This window comes from Aotus nancymaae, unplaced genomic scaffold (assembly GCF_030222135.1).
Source record: "Aotus nancymaae isolate 86718 unplaced genomic scaffold, 86718_ANA_hifiasm-v0.15.2.pri h1tg000025l, whole genome shotgun sequence".
Lineage (NCBI taxonomy): Eukaryota > Metazoa > Chordata > Mammalia > Primates > Aotidae > Aotus > Aotus nancymaae.
Window position 1 is genome coordinate 38,645,002 of NW_026988438.1, and position 19,670 is coordinate 38,664,671.

Below are 19,670 nucleotides of genomic sequence, written 5' to 3' on the forward strand. Positions count from 1 at the left end.
CATCCTCAGGAGATGGTTGAGAGCATTCCTTGAGATGACGTAAGCAGGTGTTTGGCACATACGAGGCAGTCAGCAAAGAGTGGTAGCGATTAAGAGCATCCAAAAAAGGACGCTACTGTGACAAGATGAAGATTCTATCACCAGCCTTTCTGTTTAATCAACACATCTCACATTCTAATCTCTTCCCTCAGGAATGAGAGTAGTGAGGGCTACAGAAATTGCAGGCAAGTAACACAAATTCCCCCACTTTAAATGCCTAATAAAACCATTCATAAAGCCCTTTCAGGCTTGATAGAAGAGTCCCACATTTTTAGGCTAAGTATTTTTGCTCTTCTCTGAACTCAATGCAAAGATCTATAAATCTTGAAAGCTTAAAAGCCATTACCTCGACTAAGCTGTGGATCTTGTGGCCATCTTCTTGGATTAACTTGTATTTTTTTGTAAACAAATCACCCTTGTCCTCCAAAGTGAAGGCCGCCTCTCGTCTGTGCTCTCTCCGGGGAGGCAGTGCACACCCGGCCCAGGCCCTCATGGTCTGCTGGATCACCTTCACGTTGCTCTGCGTGTGCTCAACTCTGCGCTCCAACTCAGCTGTGGCCGCCCTCACCCTCTCGATGTAGCTCCAGCAGTCATCCTGCCATGTCAGCCACGTGGTGGCTGCTGTCAGCTGCTCGTCAACAGCCCTCAGCTCATCTTCAATCAGCGGGTATTCAACTTCTAGGAGCGTCTGTTTCAGCTTATTATATCCTTGCACAAGAAGGTCAAGGTTTCCAATGTACTGAGCAAAGAAAGCCCAAAACAAAAAGTGCCAAATATGTTAGCTATGTTCTCAACCTTAAAAGTGTAAAAATGTCATATCGGTCTATACATTAACAATTAAAATGCAAAATATTGCTATTCATAATAGGCCCTAGTATCTTTTTTAAAAAACACAAACCTTTAAAATAGTGTTTCTTTTTTTGAAGATGGTTAAAGCTGAATCTGGCATGTCCTGCTTCTTCAACATCAAAAGATATTTCACTTCTCTCAATACAGCCACTAGCTATTAAAATAAAATTATTAATATTATTGCATATTTTCATATGGTCATTCTATTTTAACTCAAGTTTAACTTGAAACACTTAAGATGTTATCCGAGGATTACTATATTTTCAAATCATCAAGGTAAATAGGCTTTTGTTTCATACATTTTTAAAAAATAAAAATCATACTTTCTGTAATACAGTAAAGGTATATGAATTATCCCTAAAACATCTCAAGAAATTCGTTTCTATAAATTGGTTTCATGAAATCAGAAAGTAGAGAGACTCCTCAGTTCTCTGTATCATATATTTAGGTATGTGTGCTGAGTTTTACTAGCAAAATCAAGTCAATTATTCTCTGCATATATTTTAGGAAAAAAGATCAGGATTCGGGTGTAGAGTTTGCCTACTGAACTCACTGAGGCTAACTTTTCCACTTCCTAGGCATGCACTTGGACTGTCAAGAGAGACTCCAGCTAATCACTAATAGTGAATGTACAATCTTCACCCCTAAAAATTCAGCTACATGTTCAAGGCACTTTGTGTTTTGTTATGGAAACCACAAACAGGTTTTCTTTTTTTATTGCACTTTAAGTTCTGGGGTACATGTGCAGAACATGTAGGTTTGTTACACAGGTATACATACATCATGTAGTTGGCTGCATCCATCAACCCATCATCTACGTTAGGTATTTCTCCTAATGTTATCCCTCCTCTAATCCCCAACCCCCTGCCGGTCCCTGGTGTGTGATGTTCCCCTCCCTGTGGCCATGTGTTCTCATTGTTCAACTCCCAATTATGAGTGAGAACATGCAGTGTTTGGTTTTCTGTTCTTGTATCAGTTTGCTGAGAATGATGGTTTCCAGCTTCATCCATGTCTCTGCAAAGGACACGAACTCATCCTTTTTATGGCTGCATAGTAGTCTATGGTGTATATGTGCCACATTTTCTTTATCCAGTCTATCATTGATGGGCATGTGGGTTGGTTCCAAGTCTTTGCTATTGTAAATAGTGCTGCAATAAACATACATGTGCGTGTGTCTTTGTGTATCTACCCAGTAATGGAATTGCTAGGTCAATTGGTATTTCTAATTCTAGATCCTTGAGGAATTGCCACACTATTTTCCACAATGGCTGAACCAATTTACATTCCCACCAACAATATAAAAGCATTCCTATTTCTCCAGACCCTCTCCAGCATCTGTTGTCTCTTGACTTTTTAATGATCGCCATTCTAATTGGCCTGAGATGGTATCTCAATGCAGTTTTGATTTGCAACAAATAGATATTCTTACAAGCTTGCCTGCTACCGTAAAGCATATCCATGGTAATAAATAGAAAAGAAAGCTCATTTTGAGTCTCATATCTAACAAACTGCCAGACATGGAGATCCATTATTTAAAATATATAATATGTATATACACAATACACATATATACATGCACATCTAGTATTAAATATATGCACATATTGTATAATCATATACACATATATAAATGGTAACAAAGTCCCACTGTTACATAACACATAATGAAATTATGAGAAAATGAAATTTCCTTTGAGAAAATATATGAAATTTCCTTTGTTACATGATTTATCGTGCAGTAACGAGAGACCTGTTCAACAAAGATAATATTCATCCTGGATATTATTTAACTGTTAATATTTTTATATTAATGTGTTTTATGTTTTTTAAAATTACCATCAATTTAATTACCATATATAAGCTTACCGTCCCTTTGAAAGAAATGACAAATTAAAATTTATCACTGTTCAGCAAAAGCATGACATGTCTTTTGATGAAATTTTAACTAACTGAAAAACTGGTGTATGTTATGAACGTATTTAGGCCAGGAACTATCTGGTAAAGACAAATGATTCAATTCAGTTGAGCTAACATTTACTAAGTGTTACGAAGTGCCAGACACTACAGCATAAAGACTCGATGAAACGAACGCTACTCTCAGTGGCTCATTATCTAGTGAGGGTGGGGTGGTGAAGAAATAATTACACTAGAAATTAATAAAGTAATTAGTAGAATTTGAGAAACAAATCTCTACAACAGAGACTTACTAGAAATTGTTTACAGTTATATTCCTCACAACTCTGATATTTTCCCAAAATAAATTACAAATGACTGGAAATATCAGAAATACGCTTATAATAAAAAGGGCACTTATAAATCATCTTAAAAAGTCAAATTCCTACCTTTGGGTCAAAGTTGACACAGAGAAGACCATTTATGGCACTGAATTTTACCAAGGGTTGATTCAAATTGAATTCGCAGATTTCATCCACATTACTTTTCCATTCATTATAGATAAGATTTTCAAATTGTTCAAGCAAAGTGGTCATTTCAACATACTTTTGATAAACTAAGGCATTATCAGGATTGCCCAAAAATCTGTAAGAATAAGGTTTTTCTACTGGCTTATTCATATATTACATAGATTTCAGCTTAATAATTGTATAATATGATATACAATATAAAATATATAAAATATGATAATGCACTATAAACAACCAGGAAAAAAAAACAGTCAGGAAGAGAAACAATTCATTATGTCTATGAATTGCTTTTACTTTAAAAGATAAAGTTATAAAATGAGTAAAACTCCGAAGATGTTACCAAACATTGACAGCAACAAGCTACCAGCTCCAATGAAGAGAAGAAAAAGACACAAAGACTAGATAACAAAAGCAGTGTTACTTATTGGAAAAAGGAAAAGCAATTACAGCAAAAAACTCCAAACATGGCAGGTGGAAAAGACAAGTGAAAAGAAACAAGGACCAGAAAACATGTAAGCATATCAAGTTCTAAGAGTCCCATTATAAACATCCCAAAACCGTGGGAATGATCCCTCTCCACAAACCCAACCAGTGACAGAAGTAAACAGGGCAATGGCTTCCTAAGTGCTAATATGAATAGCTCACTCCCTTATATAAAACATCACCCATAACATTAGGATCACGTACCATGATCTAAGCTTAACTACTCACAGATAACGGAGAGATGCAAAGTTTGACCAAAACATGTGAAGTCGCTGGAGGACCTGATGGGCCCATTTGATATTTCCTGAGGTAAATGGCATGTTCTTGTTAAGAACTACATGTCCATGTTCAATCTGCAAGTTGGTATTTTGGTGAAAAGGAAGAAAGGGAACATTTAGTCAGAATGCCTAGCAATCATTTTTTTTTTTTTGAGACAGAGTCTCACTGTCACCAGGCTGCAGTGCAGTGGTACAATTTCAGCTCGCTGCAACCTCAGACTCCCTGGTTCAAGCAATTCTCCTGCCTCAGTATCCCGAGTAGATGGGACTACAAGCAGGTGCCACCACGTCCAGCTAATTTTTTTTTTTTGGCATTTTTAGTAGAGACTGGGTTTCACCATGTGGACCAGGATGGTCTCAATCTCTTGACCTTGAGATCCACCTGCCTCGGCCTCCCAAAATGCTGGGATTAGCCTCCCAACCTTTTGAGCAATTGTTCATTTTGGTATTTTTACAGTAGTATAAAACATATGTGTTTAATCACTTGATTACTAGAAGAGTTATAGTCCTAAAGCAAGTTTACCGTTACCATGAGGAAACTATTAAATAAAAGCACAAAAACGTGGTGCCTATATATAATCTTTAGATATAATCACATCAAGTTCTAGTTGATGGTCATTATCTGCAAAAGTGATATTGTGAATGTGCCCAACCTTACCTGCCACTTACCTGTTTCATGTGTTCATTGTACAATTGCTTACACACATCCAGCTCTGTATTAAACATATGCACTAGTGTGCTGTAATGTAGGCTGAAAATTTCCATGACGACTGGCTTCTCTAGAAAATTTCCAAATACGGTCAAAAGCTATAAAAATCAAAGTTAAGGAAATGTTAAGCACTATGAGTTTTTAACACAAATACTCAGCTCACAATGTCCTCTTTCAAATCTCTTACATGACTAAAGTTTAGAATCTTCAAAGTATCCTGCGATGCTTCAAAATGTAAAATCTATTTTTGCATCTCTCTAAAATTTCTGTACATCCAATAAACCAATTCTAGATGTAAAATAATTTCCCTTCCTCAGCAGAAAGGAACCACTGTCTCTCTGCAATCTCTGTCCACAGCTAATACTATTTCCTGTTGGGTGCCAGGTAATGTTTCAGAAGATGCTTTGTGGATGTAAAAATAGAAACAAGATTCACATACTCGTTATTGTTCTTCCCTCCTACGTATGTATTCTTTAGATATAAATATCCATATATCCATATTGAGGCCCTCTAGGTCACAGCATGAATAATTATACCAGATGTGCCAGTCACCATGACCGCTTGCCTACAGCCCCCGGTACATCCACGTGACTCAGCCACCCCCAACAGTGCCCTGGGGCTACAGCGGTGACTGTTCCAAGGACAACCACTCCACAGGTGGATGACCCCTGTGACATGGATGTCCTGGCTCAAATCAATGCCTTGAGCTAATCAGATTGTTTCTCAGAGAGTCAGAACCTGGCTGAATCCATGCTGGCTAAAATTAATCAGTGAGCAGAAACTACTAACAAGCAGAGGAAGCCAACTGATGGGAGACAGAAGCAAGCACACACAGGCTGAACAGGATCACATCACCAGCAAAGCAAGAGTGAAGTCTCACAAACTCCTCTCGTTCAGTCAATGGAGCCCCCTAGATTTCAAACACCTTCACTGCCAGCGTTCACAAAGCAGATTCCCAGTGAGTCTAATTTTAGATTCCCATTAGTCTCTTGTCTTGTTTACTACCCAATGCGGATTCTTCTGTGTGCTAGCATAAAACAGCTCTTCCCTTGCAAGCAAAATGATGTAACTAAAATATATATTTTTATATCACCAATGTTTCTATAGGCTATGTCCCAGGAACTATATGTTAAGGGCCTTAAAAGTGCTGTTATTATTACACATTCCAGGTGAGGAAACCGAGTTATAAGGATGGAATGATTTTCCCAAATTCATATAGCTAGTGGCGGAGCTGGAACTGGAAACCAGGCAGTCTAGCATTCAGGTTTGTGCTTCACTGTGTGGCTTTTATCAGCTAATATCCCATTGAAAGTTGTATCATTTTGTTATCTGATCATTCTGTGGGGACTTCATAATATGTTAGTTATTAAGCCTGTCAGGTAGATAGTTGAGAAAATGTCTTCTTTCAAAGACTAAGTATATTTATGGTGGCAGAAAAATTGTATCCAAGGTCATGCCTTATTTAACAATATGGCAAAGGAGGGGGCTTTGTTCTTTTTCTTAAGGAAATAATAGGTGATCCCTAAAACTAGTTTCACTTTAAAAAACAGCTTCATAATAAAGAATTTGCAAATATTTCCATAAACTACATTCACTGAAAATAGTTACCACCAAAAAATTATAGAAACTAAAATGTGTTAGCTGGGTGTGGTGGTGCCTGCCTGTAATCCCAGCTACTCAGGAGGCTGAGGCAGGACAAACTGCTTCAACCTGGGAGTCGGAGGTTGCAGTGAGCAGTGATTGTCCCATTGCACTCCAGCCTGGGCAACAGAGTAAGACTCTGTCTCAAAAAAAAAAGAAAGAAAGAAACTAAAATGTAACTCTAACTATACCTTAGGGGCCAATTTGGCCAAACACATTCTGACTTTTTCTGGTAACATCAATTATAACTACAGTAGAAACTGCTAAATATTTCTAAATCTACTTGGCTGCTACCTAGCAAAATGTAAACGATTAACTTTCTTCCCAAAGCCATTGTTTTGTTGAGATTGGGCTTCAAATACAAATTCTAAAGTAAACACTGCCTTATAAACAAGAAAATATTCTCCAACAAGAATTGCTAAGTATATTTATTTCACAACACTGTTTTTTTAACGCTCACCATACTGACCACAATGGCAAGAATACCAGAACCTTCCTAGCTACATCACATCTTGCTTACCAGCTTAGCCGCCCTTAACTCCAAGTTGTGAAGACAAAATACACAGATAAAATACTCTGGGGCAAGGTTGTAAAGCCAAAAAGTAGTAGGAAAAGTCTCAATGTTTGAGGCAGTATACATTATTGTAATTGCTCATCATCTAAAATGTATAAAAATTACCCTCCAGGAGGAGAGTAAACGTCATTTCAAGCTCTTGCTTCCTTGTTCACAGTAAAACTAAAAGCCATTTTATGAAGAGTAGAGATGTCTTCCTTTACGTTGACTTCAAGACTAAATAGTAATTCCCACCACAGGCTTCTCTTTCTAAATATCCCACCTGAGATCTGCAAGGTTTGCCTTAATTTTGATCTACTTCTGTTTCACTGCATAATACAGCTTTTCATAACACTGTTGCATGTTCAATGTAGTACATATTTATATTTTTCCTAGATGTGCCTCTTTCAAAGATTTTTTAAAATCTGTGGCCACCTTAACCATATATACCACATTTTAATACTTTTCAAAGCTATAGTCCTTTCTAGACACATTTTTTTCTTACACATTTCAGTCTACCATCATGTAAATTTTAGAGAGCCATTCAGTAGTATTTGGTCTTGGTTTTTGGTGAGTGCCAGCACTTTCAATTTTGAAGTACTATACTTTTGTATTAGAGTAGAATAGCGCTCTGCTCCAGTGCCCTTCCTGGTCATGTCTTTGACAACAGCAGGTATTGGAACAGTCTACAAATATATTTTTCCCAGGGTGATGAGTAAATAGGCTCATCACCCTATCCCTATGAGCGAAATATTTTTCTAAGTAGACAACCTTGTAATATTTTCCTCTGCCATTACGCTTGCAGTTTACCCTCATCAGTATGTTATTTCATTACTTCAACTACCAGTCAGTCCACCTAGCCTCAAGTAGTTACAAATCGCCATTTTGTATAAGTCACCATGGAAAGCGCTGTACACAGAAGCTGCAAGGTGATGTCACACCCCCACCGAGCTTATGACAGTATGATCTCATATTTGTTCAGTATGCAGGTCAAATACGTGAAAAGGTGAGAGATTAAATTGTTTAGAAAAAATTAACTGGCAGGTACTTTAACAGAATTCAAATTAATGGTTGTGAAAAAGAGAGACTTGAATTAGAAATGGCAGGAGCGTCTGTAATGGAGCTTTCACTCTACATTCTTTTTTAGTTATTTATAAAAGCATTTAAAAAACTAGTTTCAGTAATAAAGAATAGACTATTACACAGATATTTAAAAAAAAAATAGTTGAATTCTGTTATAAAGGCAAGAAAAAATTTTATGACTGTTAAGTGAAGATTATAGTAGAGGTTTAAAATATGTCATTTTTGTCAAAGAGAAACATGTATGCATATCTAGGCAAAGAAAAAATAGTGGCAGTATTAAAGATGATAGTAATTATACCTGAGAGATGAGATTACAGGTCATTTTATAACAACAGGCTGTATATTTTGGCTAATGGCACCTCAGTTTCATTGAAGAGTTCTTAAAAAACAACCAATGATTTGATCTTCATGAATTCTTTTTTTCCTACTTTAAGTTCTGGGGTACACGTGCAGATAGTGCAGGTTACATAGGTATACACATGCCATGGTGATTTTCTGCACCCATCAATCCATCATCTACACTAGGTATTTCTCCTGATGCTATCCCTCCCCTAGACCCCCATCCCCCAACAGGCCCCAGGGTGTGATGTTGCCCTCGTGTCCATGTGTTCTCATTGTTCAATACCCACTTAGGAGTAAGAACATGCAGTGTTTGGTTTTCTGTTCCTGTGTTTGTGTGCTGAGAATGATGGATTCCAGCTTCATCCATGTCCCTGAAAAGGACAGGAACTCATCCTTTTTATGGCTGCATAGTATTCCATGGTGTATATGTGCCACATTTTCTTTATCCAGTCTATCATTGATGGGCATTTGGGTTGGTTCCAAGTCTTTGTTATTGTGAACACTGCTGCAATAAACATACACGTGCATGTGTTTTTATAGCTGAATGATTTATAATCCTTTGTGTATATACCCAGTAATGGGATTGCTGGATCAAATGGTATTTCTGGTTTTAGATTCTTGAGGAAACACCACACTGTCTTCTACAATGGTTGAACTAATTTACACTCCAATAGTGTAAAAGTGTTCCTATTTCTCCATATCCTCTCCAGCATCTGTTGTTTCCTGACTTTTTAATGAATGCGATCATAACTGGCATGAGATGGTATCTCAATGGGGTTTTGATTTGCATTTCTCTAATGACCGGTGATGATAAGCTTTTTTTTCATGTTTACTGGCCACAGAAACATCTTCGTTTGAGAAGTGTCTATTCATATCTTTTGCCCACTTTTTGATGGAGTTGTTTTTTACTTATAAATTTGTTTAAGTTCCTTGTAGATTCTGGATATTAGCCCTTTGTCAGATGGGTAAATTGCAAAAATTTTCTTCCATTCTGTAGGTTGCCTATTGACTCTAATGATAGCTTCTTTTGCTGTGCAGAAGCTCTTTAATTAGATCCCATTTGTCAATTTTAGCTTTTGTTGCCATTGCTTTTGGTGTTTTAGTCATGAAGTCTTTGCCCATGCCTATGTCCTGAATGGTATTGCCTAGGTTTTCTTCTAGGGTTTTCATGGTTTTAGGTCTTAAGCTTAAGTCTTTAATCCATCTTAAGTTAACTTTTGTATAAGGTGTAACAAAGGGGTCCAGTTTCAGTTTTCTGTATACGGCTAGCCAGTTTTCCACTGCACCATTAATTAAACAGGGAAACCTTTCCCCATTGATAGTTTTTGTCAGGTTTGTCAAAGATCAGATGGTTGTAGATGTGTGGCATTATTTCCAAGGCCTCTGTTCTGTTCCATTGGTCTATATCTCTGTTTTGGTACCAGGATCATGCCGTTTTGGTTACTGTAGCTTTGTAGCATTGTTTGAAGTCAGGTAGTGTGATGCCACAATTTTGTTCTTTTTGCTTTGGCTTGTCTTGGCAATGTGGGCTCTTTTTTAGTTCCATATGAAATTTAAAGTAGTTTTTTCTAATCATGTGAAGAAAGTCAATGGTAGCTTGATGGGGATAACATCTAATCTATAAATTACTTTGGGCAGTATGGCCATTTTGACCATATTGATTCTTCCTATCCAGATCCTCATGAATTCTTTATGTTAAAATGCTTGACTGGGACCAGAGAACATTGGTGGCTTCATCACTGACTAGCCAATTCATTTGAAGGTTGAAATCGAACACTATCTTTAAAAATATCTGTGTCTGCTATATTGCTTGGCACTGCCATTCTCAGTGAATTATACCCAGGATTTCTTAGCTCTTTTTCTTTTGATACAAAATGCTCCATTCCTCTTTTGGGATATCATCTAATTATTAACTTATACTTGATTTGTAATTTTATTTCTTTGTCAAGCAAGTTTTACGTGGTGTTACCATTCCTCATATTATAAGCTTTTCATCTGGGAGCACTATCTTGTTACTTTTCTTTATGTAACTCTTAACCGTATCTCATCAATTCTGTGACAAGCTACTTTTATGTTTCAAAATCTCTGCAGTTGAAATACATTATGCAATCAATGAAATCGTAATTATTTGGCAGTATTTTTTCTTTATTGGTACATAAAATAATGGTGTGTCTGATAATCAATGATGTCTTATGCCTGCATAAATACAGTATATAAATTGCTATTTGTTTCAGTCAGAATAATAAAATAGACAGATGAACCTAACGTATCTAAACAATGGTAAATAAAAGAAATTCCAGAATTAAGGTATTTTTCACTTTTTACTGTGACTTAATTTTAAATCAATATTTCATTGGCCAGGACAAACTTGCTGTGAAGGTAATGAGAGCTAAAACACTGCAGGCAAGAAAAGTAAAGTAACTGAATGTCCTAAAATAATCTTGTTCAAAGTGTCATTATTCATTAGTACATTATTCAAAGTTTATTATTCAGGTAGCTGAATTTGAAGGGAATGTGACTAGTTAACCTATTTAATACTCTTCTTGAATTTACCCCTTTCATCTAACAGCCTGGATTATTCATTAGTAAAACATTTTTTATGACAGCTTCTTCAGAACTAACCTTAAATGCAGCTTCTAAGCCATTGCAGTTAAAGAAAGCTTCACAAACAATTGTCCCAAGCCTTCTGTCAAAATCCAGAGTTTTGGACTTAAATGCGACATAATCACTTTCAAATTCCTGTAAAATTCAAAGTAAAATATTAGTGTACTCGAAAGAATCCAATAGTGAAAACAGCAATCACACAAGTGTGACCTTATTTTAGCGCACTCATGCTCTCGCTCTCTCTCTCTCTCTCTCTCTGAGTGACTTTATTTTTTCATAGCAGGATTCCAGGGAAAATAAAGATGAGCTATAGCTGACTGACTGTGCAAGTACCACCTTACAGAAACCCTGAAAGCTTAGCACTGTTCCCCTATGCTTTCCCAATCCTTTTCGGTGGCTCAGGACCCAACAGCAGTGCTGTGGCCCGCATGCTCACAGAAGCCTCAGCCTCTCCTCCTTCTCCCAATCCACTTTGATTATAAATGAAAAAGTGACGTTTTTCAGAAAAGACAAAATCTTTCCCCATTATAACTCTAATCCATCTGTAAGTTTAAATAGGAAGGGTTTTGTTTGTTTTTGCAAGCAGTGGAAAATCTACATGGAAATACTGTTTCTTCATGTGAGAATTGAAATCCACAGGTATGAAAACATCATTAGTGATACAGAGAAAACAAATACTCTTACATTTTCCCAGTTTCTTATTAGCATGCAGTTAACACCCCTCAGTTTCCTCCTAATACATAACCACCACTCCATAATTAGAAACAATACAACGGCGTAAGAATAGCTGTCCTGTTCATAGCATCACAATTGAGTCTCCAGTAAAGTCGTCCCCGGATTTCACAAACATTTTGGTACTTTACAGTCAAAAGGCCTCTGAAGTACACACCACAGATTTCTCATAATGAAGGCCTTTGCCCCCTCTGTAAGCTGAGCCTCCATCTATTAACAATAATAACAACAGTAATAGAATAAATGACAGCTAGCACATAAGTAATTGTGTTCTAAATGCTTTACATGATTAATCAATTCTTACAACATCTGATGGAGGTAGTAATTTTTTCTGCATTATAGGTGACAAAACAAACTCAGAGAAGTTAAGTGATTCACCTAAAATCACACCACTGGTAAATGTCAGGGCCGGAATTTAAAGGCAGGCAGCCTGGCTCCAGATCCCAGAGGCTATGTTTCTTTGAAGGAATATACCTGCTAGCGTCTGAATGTTTATGTCCTTGCAAAATTCCTATTTTGAAATCGTAACCCTCAATGTGATGGTATCAAGAAGTGGTGCTTTTGGGAGATGACTAGGTAATAAGCGTGGGACCTCCATGAACGGGATCAGTGCCATATAGAAAAGGCCTGAGAGAGACCACTCCATCCTTCCACCAAGTAAGGACATGGCTAGAAAGTACAATCTATCAGCTGGGATGTAGCCCTCTCCAGACACTGAATCTGCTGGAGCCTTGCTCTTGGACTTCTCAGCCACTAAAACTCTGAAAAATAAATTTGTCATTTATAATGTACCCTGTTTATGGTGTTTGGCTATAGCAACCTAAACAGAGAGCACCTTATGATGAATTTCACACGAACTGAAAAGCAGTGTAACAACAAAGTTCTAGGACGCTACACGTCATACACCATAATGTTGTATTTAGCATCAAGAGGAAGTCTCCACTTCTGAATTACAGTCATGCAATCTCTTCATTCAAGAATCATTGGCTAATAAAGTAAACACAACTCCCCAACAAGTTTTAACAAGCCTAACATCCCTCTTCTTACTATGGTAACAGAGAACATACGGCTTAAGTCCCCAAACATTAACTGAACATTTAGAAATAAACATCTCAGGGAGAGGAAAGTATGCTAGTCTCCCTGCCTGATCTCTCTCCCTCACCTCCCTCCAGCCTCACTCATTTCCCGAAAACAAATTTAGAACTGCACATGGGACCTCTCCCTTGGAAAGTCCAATAGAAAATTCACACTTAATTTGTTCAAGTACATATCTGAACTCACTATCTTCTCTACAAAGCTGCTCTTCTTTTTCTACACCCTAACAGAAACCTGGGCAACCTTCCTGACTTCTCCTACTGTCAAGTGCTCTTCTAACTGCCTCTGGAGTGACCTTCTACCTACCTCTGGAGTCTCTCTACTATTCTCCATCTTTCCAGGCATGCCCTAGGACAGGCCACCATTATTGCTCATCTGGAGTTCTGCTAACCACTTTTTAACTACTCTGTTTGCCTCTAGTCCTGTGTCTGATTCATCCTTCAACTGCAGCCTAAATAATCTTTTTAAAAGACAATGCGTGTATCACTTTCTTACTTAGAATGCTTTAACTCATAATCTCAATTCAGAATTGTCAGTTTCTGAGGATAACGTCCAAAGGTCTTAGCATCATGTATTATATAAGACCCTATGCAGTCTATATGCCACTTACTGCTCCTAACTATTCTGCCACCTCTCCTAATTTCACACTCTAGGATCCAGCCACAGAGCTTTATCACATTCTGTCTCTCTCCTTCACCCACTTCTCACCTGCTTCATTTCTATTTATGTTACAGTTCTCAGTTTATTTTTCACCTCCTCTGGAAAGGGGCCCTGGGCAAATGCTCTCAGAACACTCTGTACTCTTCAAACCCCGGCACTGGGCACCTATCTAATAACTGCCTATCTACATTCTCCCTTGGATTCTGAGTATAACCACCAGGTTTATTTTCTTTCACAATTACAGTACCAATATTTAATGAGGTTCCCAGGACATAGCTGTTTCTCAATAAATACATATTACAGAATAAGTGATGTACTAGTATTGTTCAGAAATCATTATAAGAATGTTTCTATATTCTGAACACTGAATAATTGCCTTTATTAGCATCATGAGAGGCTACTGAAGGGTTGTAATTAGAGAAAAGCTATGGTTTGACTTAGTATCTAAAAGGCACTCAGGCTGTCATGTAGAGAATAAACTAACAAAGCAAAGATGGGAAAGGGAGCAGTTTAGAGTCAAGGTCAATAATCCAAGTCACAAACAAGACTTGGATATACTTTCAAGGCATACCCAAAAGAACTGGATGTTTGTTGTGAGAAAGTGAGCAAGATGACAGATGACTCAAAGGTTTCTCACTATGTAGCCCATCATATGGTCATTTAATGAGTTTGAGAGGCAGGCAAGGGTAGGTTTGGGGAGGGATAAAGCAGGGATACAGATCTGAATGTGATTTCTGAGATGTGTATGAACTATCTCAGGAGACACTGAGTAGGTAGTTGTGGTTGGCACGTGTTTTGTTATGTATTTGGCACTTAGGAAAGTCTTTCACCTTTTAAGTATAATGTACTTTAGGCTTTTGGTAGATGCTCTTTACCAAGTTTATGAACTTTCTCTCTATTCCTATTTTTAAGAGTTTTCATCATAAATGAGTATTACATTTAGCCAAGTTTGTTTCCTGCATCAATTAACACAATCATGGGATTTTCTTCTTTGGCTTGTTAATATGAGGATTACACTGATTTCAAATATTGAACTAGCCTTGCATACCTAGAATAAATCTCACTTTAACATAGTATATAATTCCTTTTATATTGGTGGGAATGTAGATTGCTACAGCCATTATGGAAAAGAGTATAAAGATTCCTAAAGAGGTTAAAGTTAGAACTACCATATGACCGAATACTCCCTCTTCTACGTAAATTCCCAAAGGAGATGAAATTACCATCTCATAAAGATATCTACTCCCACATTCACTGCAGCACTATTCACAGCAACCAAGATCCAGAAATGACCTAAGTGCGGATGGACACATGGATATTAAGAAACATATATTTGTGTATATGTGTATATGTATGTATATTATATATTATATATAATACAAACATGCACATGAATGAAAAATCTATAAACATAATCCATCACATAAACAGAACCAAAGACAAAAACCATCTGATTATCTCAACAGATGCAGAGAAGGTCTTCAACAAAATTCAACAGCCCTTTATGCTAAAAACTCTCAATAAACTAGGTGTCGATGGAACGTATCTCAAAACAATAAAAGCTATTTATGACAAACCCACAGCCAATATCATACTGAATGGGCAAAAACTGCAAGCATTCCCTTTGAAAACTAGCACAAGACAAGGATGCCCTCTCTCACTACTTCTATTCAACCTAGCATGGGAAGTTCTGGCCAGGACAATCAGGCAAGAAAAAGAAATAAAGGGTATGCAATTAGGAAAGGAGAAAGTCAAATTGTCTCTATTTGCAGATAGCATGATTGTATATTTAGAAAACCCTATCATCTCAGCCCAAAATCTCCTTAAGCCAATAAGCAACTTCAGCAAATTCTCAGGATACAAAACCAATGTGCAAAAATCACAAGCATTCCTATACACCAGTAATAGACAAAGGGTCAAATCATGAGTGAACTCCCATTTACAACTGCTTCAAAGAAAATAAAATACCTAGGAATACAACTTACAAGGGATGCGAAGGACCTCTTCAAGGAGAGCTACAAACCACTGTTCAAAGAAATAAGAGAGGACACAAACAGATGGAAAAACATTCCATGCTCATGGTTAGGAAGAATCAGTATCACGAAAATGGCTATACTGCCCAAAGTAATTTATAGATTTAATGCTATCCCCATCAAGCTACCATTGATTTTCTTCACAGAATTGGAAAAAGCCACTTTAAATTTCATATGGAACCAGAAAAAAAGCCTGCATAGTCAAGACAATCCTAAGCAAAAAAAAAAAAAAAAAGGTAGAGGCATCATGCTACCTGACTCCAAACTATACTACAAGACTACAGTAATCAAAACAGCATGGCACTGTACCAAAACAGAGATATAGACCAATGGAACAGAACAGAGGCCTCAAAAAGAACGCTACACATCACAACCATCTGATCTTTGACAAACCTGACAAAAACAAGCAATGGGGAAAGGATTTCCTATTTAATCAATGGTGGTAGGAAAACTGGCTAGCCATATGTAGAAAACTGAAACTGGACCCCTTCCTGACACCTCATACAAAAATTAACTCCAGATGGATTAAAGATTTAAACATAAGACCTAACATCATAAAAACCCTAGAAGAAAACCTAGGCAATACCATTCAGGACATAGGCATGGGCAAAGACTTCGTGAGTAAAACACCAAAAGCACTGGCAACAAAAGCCAAAATAGACAAACAGGATCTCATTAAACTAAAGAGCTTCTACACAGCAAAAGAAACAATCATTAGAGTGAACTAGCAACCAACAGAATGGGAAAAAATTTTTGCAATCTACCCATCTGACAAAGGGCTAATATCCAGAATCTACAAAGAATTTAAGCAAATTTACAAGAAAAAAACAACCCCATCAAAAAGTGGGCAAAGGATATGAACAGACACTTCTCAAAAGAAGACATTTATGCAGCCCACAAACATATGAAAAAAAGCTCATCATCACCGGTCATTAGAGAAATGCAAATCAAAATCACATTCAGATACCACCTCAAACCAGTTAGAATGGTGATCATTAAAAAATCAGGAGACAACAGATGCTGGTGAGAATGTGGAGAAATAGGAACACTTTTATACTGTTGATGGGAGTGTAAATTAATTTAACCATTGTGGAAGACAGTGTGGTGATTCCTCAAGGATCTAGAACCAGAAATACCATTTGACCCGGCAATCTCATTACTGGGTATATAGCCAAAGGATTATAAATCATTCTGTTATTAAAACACATGCACATGTATGTTTACTGTGGCACTGTTCACAACAGCAAAGACTTGGAACCAACCCAAATGCCCATCAATAACAGACTGGATAAAGAAAATGTGGCACATATACACCATGGAATACTATGCAGCCATAAAAACAGATGAGTTCCTGTCCTTTGCAGGGACATGGATGAAGCTGAAAACCATCATTCTCAGCAAACTGACATAAGAACAGAAAACCAAACACCACATGTTTTCACTCATAAGTGGGCATTGAAAAATGAGAACACATGAACACAGGGAGGCGAATATCATACAGTGGGGCCTGTCAGGGGATGGGGGGTCTAGGGGAGGGATAGCATGGGGGTGTGGGGCTAGGGGAAGGATAGCATTAGGAGAAATACCTAACGTAGATGATGGGGTGATGGATGCAGCAAACCACCATGGCATGTGTATACCTCTATAACAAACCTGCACATTCTGCACATGTACCCCAGAACTTAAAAAAAAAATGAAAAAGGGGGGATCAAATATACAGTGATAAAGAATGTCACAGTGGTTACCAGGGATTGGGTGGGGGAGAGGAAGGAAATGGGGAAATGATGTAGGTCAAAGGATGCAAAGTAGCAGCTCTGTAGGATGAACAAGTCTAAAGATCTAATGGACAACATGAGAATTATAGTTAATAAATTATTGGAAACCCAAATAAAATATTTGGAATTTTCTTTTTTTGAGATGGAGTCTCGCTCTGATGCCCAGGCTGGAGTGCAGTGGCACGATCTCAGCTCACTGCAACCTCCGCCTCCCAGGTTCAAGCGATCCTCCTGCCACAGCCCCCTAGTAGCTGGGACTACAGGCACGTGCCACCATGCCCGGCTAATTTTTGTATTTTTAGTAAAGACGGGGTTTTGCCATGTTGGTCAGGCTGGTCTCCTGAACTCCTGACCTCAGGTGATCCACCTGCCTCAATCTCCCAAAGTGCTAGGATTACAAGCATGAGCCACCATGCCAGGCCAGAAATTTTGTTAAATAACATGTTAATTTGCTTCACTACAGTAGCTAGTTTACTGTCTACATATATCCTATAATATCATATTGTAAACTTCAAATATATACAATAAATATTTTTTAAAATAATGAAATTAGAACTTTCAAAAAAATTGTCTTTATATGTTGCTGAATTCTGTTTGCTAACAATTGGTTTAGAATTTTTACATCTACATTTATGAGTGATAATGGTCTGCAGTTTCCTTTTTTTCCATTAACTGGTCCAGTTTTTGCATCAGGGTAGTAAATACTAGCTTCATAACAAAGTGATTAATGTTCACTCCTCTTCTATTTTGTACGAGATTATATAGAATTGGTGTTCGTTCTGAAATGAATGAAATGTTTCACAGAATTCTTCAGTGAAACAATCTGAACCAGGACATTTCTTTTTGGGAGTTTTAAATTACAAATTCAGTTTCTATAATAGTTATAGTGTTATTCAAATTACCTATTTCATATTAGGTGAATTGTGATAGCTGATGGGTTTTTGAAGAACTGGTTCATTATATCTAAGTTGTTAAAATAGTGTATAAACCAGTTCTTGCGTGTTTTGAGATATTTTCTTGGTATTTCCTATTATTCCTTTTGTGTCTGCAGAGTTTGTAGTGGTGGTCAATTTTATTTCTGATTTCAGCAATTTGTCTTTTTTTTCTTTGTAGTCTTAGTAGAGCTTTGTCTTTTCAAAGAACCAGTTCTTAGTTTGATTTTTCTCTGTTTTTGTTTTCAATTTAATTGATTTCTGTTCTTTATCATTTCCATCTTTTTGGCTTTTTTTTTTTTTTTTTAACAAATTCTAGGTTCTTCGGGTGGGAACCTTAAATTACAGGTTTAAGGTTTTCCTTTTTAAATGAATGTAATGTGTTAAATTTCCCTTTCAGAACAGATTTAGCTGTTCCCACAAATTTTATGTTGCATTTTCATTTTCATTATTTTAAAAATTTCCCTTAAGACTTCGATTGAAAGATTTTTTTAGAAATGTGCTGTTTAGTTTCCAAGTGTTCCTGTGATCGTTCTACTGATTTGATTCCACTGTCGAAGAACGTACTCTATGTGATTTCAACTGTTTTTAGTTTGTTAAGGTTTGTCTCATGGCCCAGAGTATGACCTATCATGGTACATGTTTCCACTGACACTTGAAAAGAATGTAAGTACTGCTGTTGTTGCATGGAATGTTCTATAATGTTAACCAGATCCTCTTGGTTGATGGTATTAAGTTCTTCTATATCCTTGCTGATTTTCTGTCTGATTGTTTTTTCAATTTCTGAGAGAGGAGTATTAAAGTCTGCAACTAGAGTTGTGGATTCGTCTGTTTTTCTTTTTAGTCCTATCAGTTTTTGCTCCGCACATTTTGCTGCTCTGTTGTTTCACTATACACACATTTAGGGTTGCTGTCTTCTTGGTGGACTGACCCTTTTGTTATTATAGAATGTTCTTTTCTGGTACTTTTCTTTATTATAAAACCTACTATATGTGGCATTTTTATAGCCATATCACTTTCCTTTGATCAGTGTTTGCATGATGTGTCTGTTTCTTCCCTTTCACTGTTAATCTGCCTACATGATTACATTAAGTGAGTTTCTGGAAGAAAGCATATAGTTGGATCACAATTTTAAAACCTACTCTGCCAAATGGTATCTTTTAATTTTTGTATTTAGAACATTTACATTTAATGTCATTATGTTAGAGCTCAAGTTTACTAAATTTTTCATTTCAGTTTGTTCTGTTTCATCTTTTCCTTGCCTCTCTGTAATTATTTAAACTTTTTTTAGAATTACATTTGATATATGTACAGAGTTTCAAGTGTATCTCTGTATCTTTCTAGGCATTATATTATATAGGCATTATTATGTTGTATACATTACTTATTGCTGCCAAATGTTGTCATCATTTCACCAGTTCCAGTGAAGTATGAAATCT

General features: G+C 36.9%; 1 protein-coding gene across 1 annotated transcript in view; it reads right to left on the bottom strand.

Moving 5' to 3' along the window:
- Positions 1-19,670, bottom strand: part of DNAH11 (dynein axonemal heavy chain 11) — a 407,386-nt gene that overhangs the window by 334,323 nt on the left and 53,393 nt on the right. Inside the window, exons 9-14 of the mRNA XM_064380322.1 lie at positions 11,023-11,139; positions 4,742-4,879; positions 4,023-4,147; positions 3,231-3,426; positions 938-1,042; positions 386-778 (exon numbers count right to left, since the gene is read on the bottom strand). Coding sequence (XP_064236392.1) covers positions 386-778; positions 938-1,042; positions 3,231-3,426; positions 4,023-4,147; positions 4,742-4,879; positions 11,023-11,139 — 1,074 coding nt within the window. The remainder of the gene's footprint in view (positions 1-385; positions 779-937; positions 1,043-3,230; positions 3,427-4,022; positions 4,148-4,741; positions 4,880-11,022; positions 11,140-19,670) is intronic.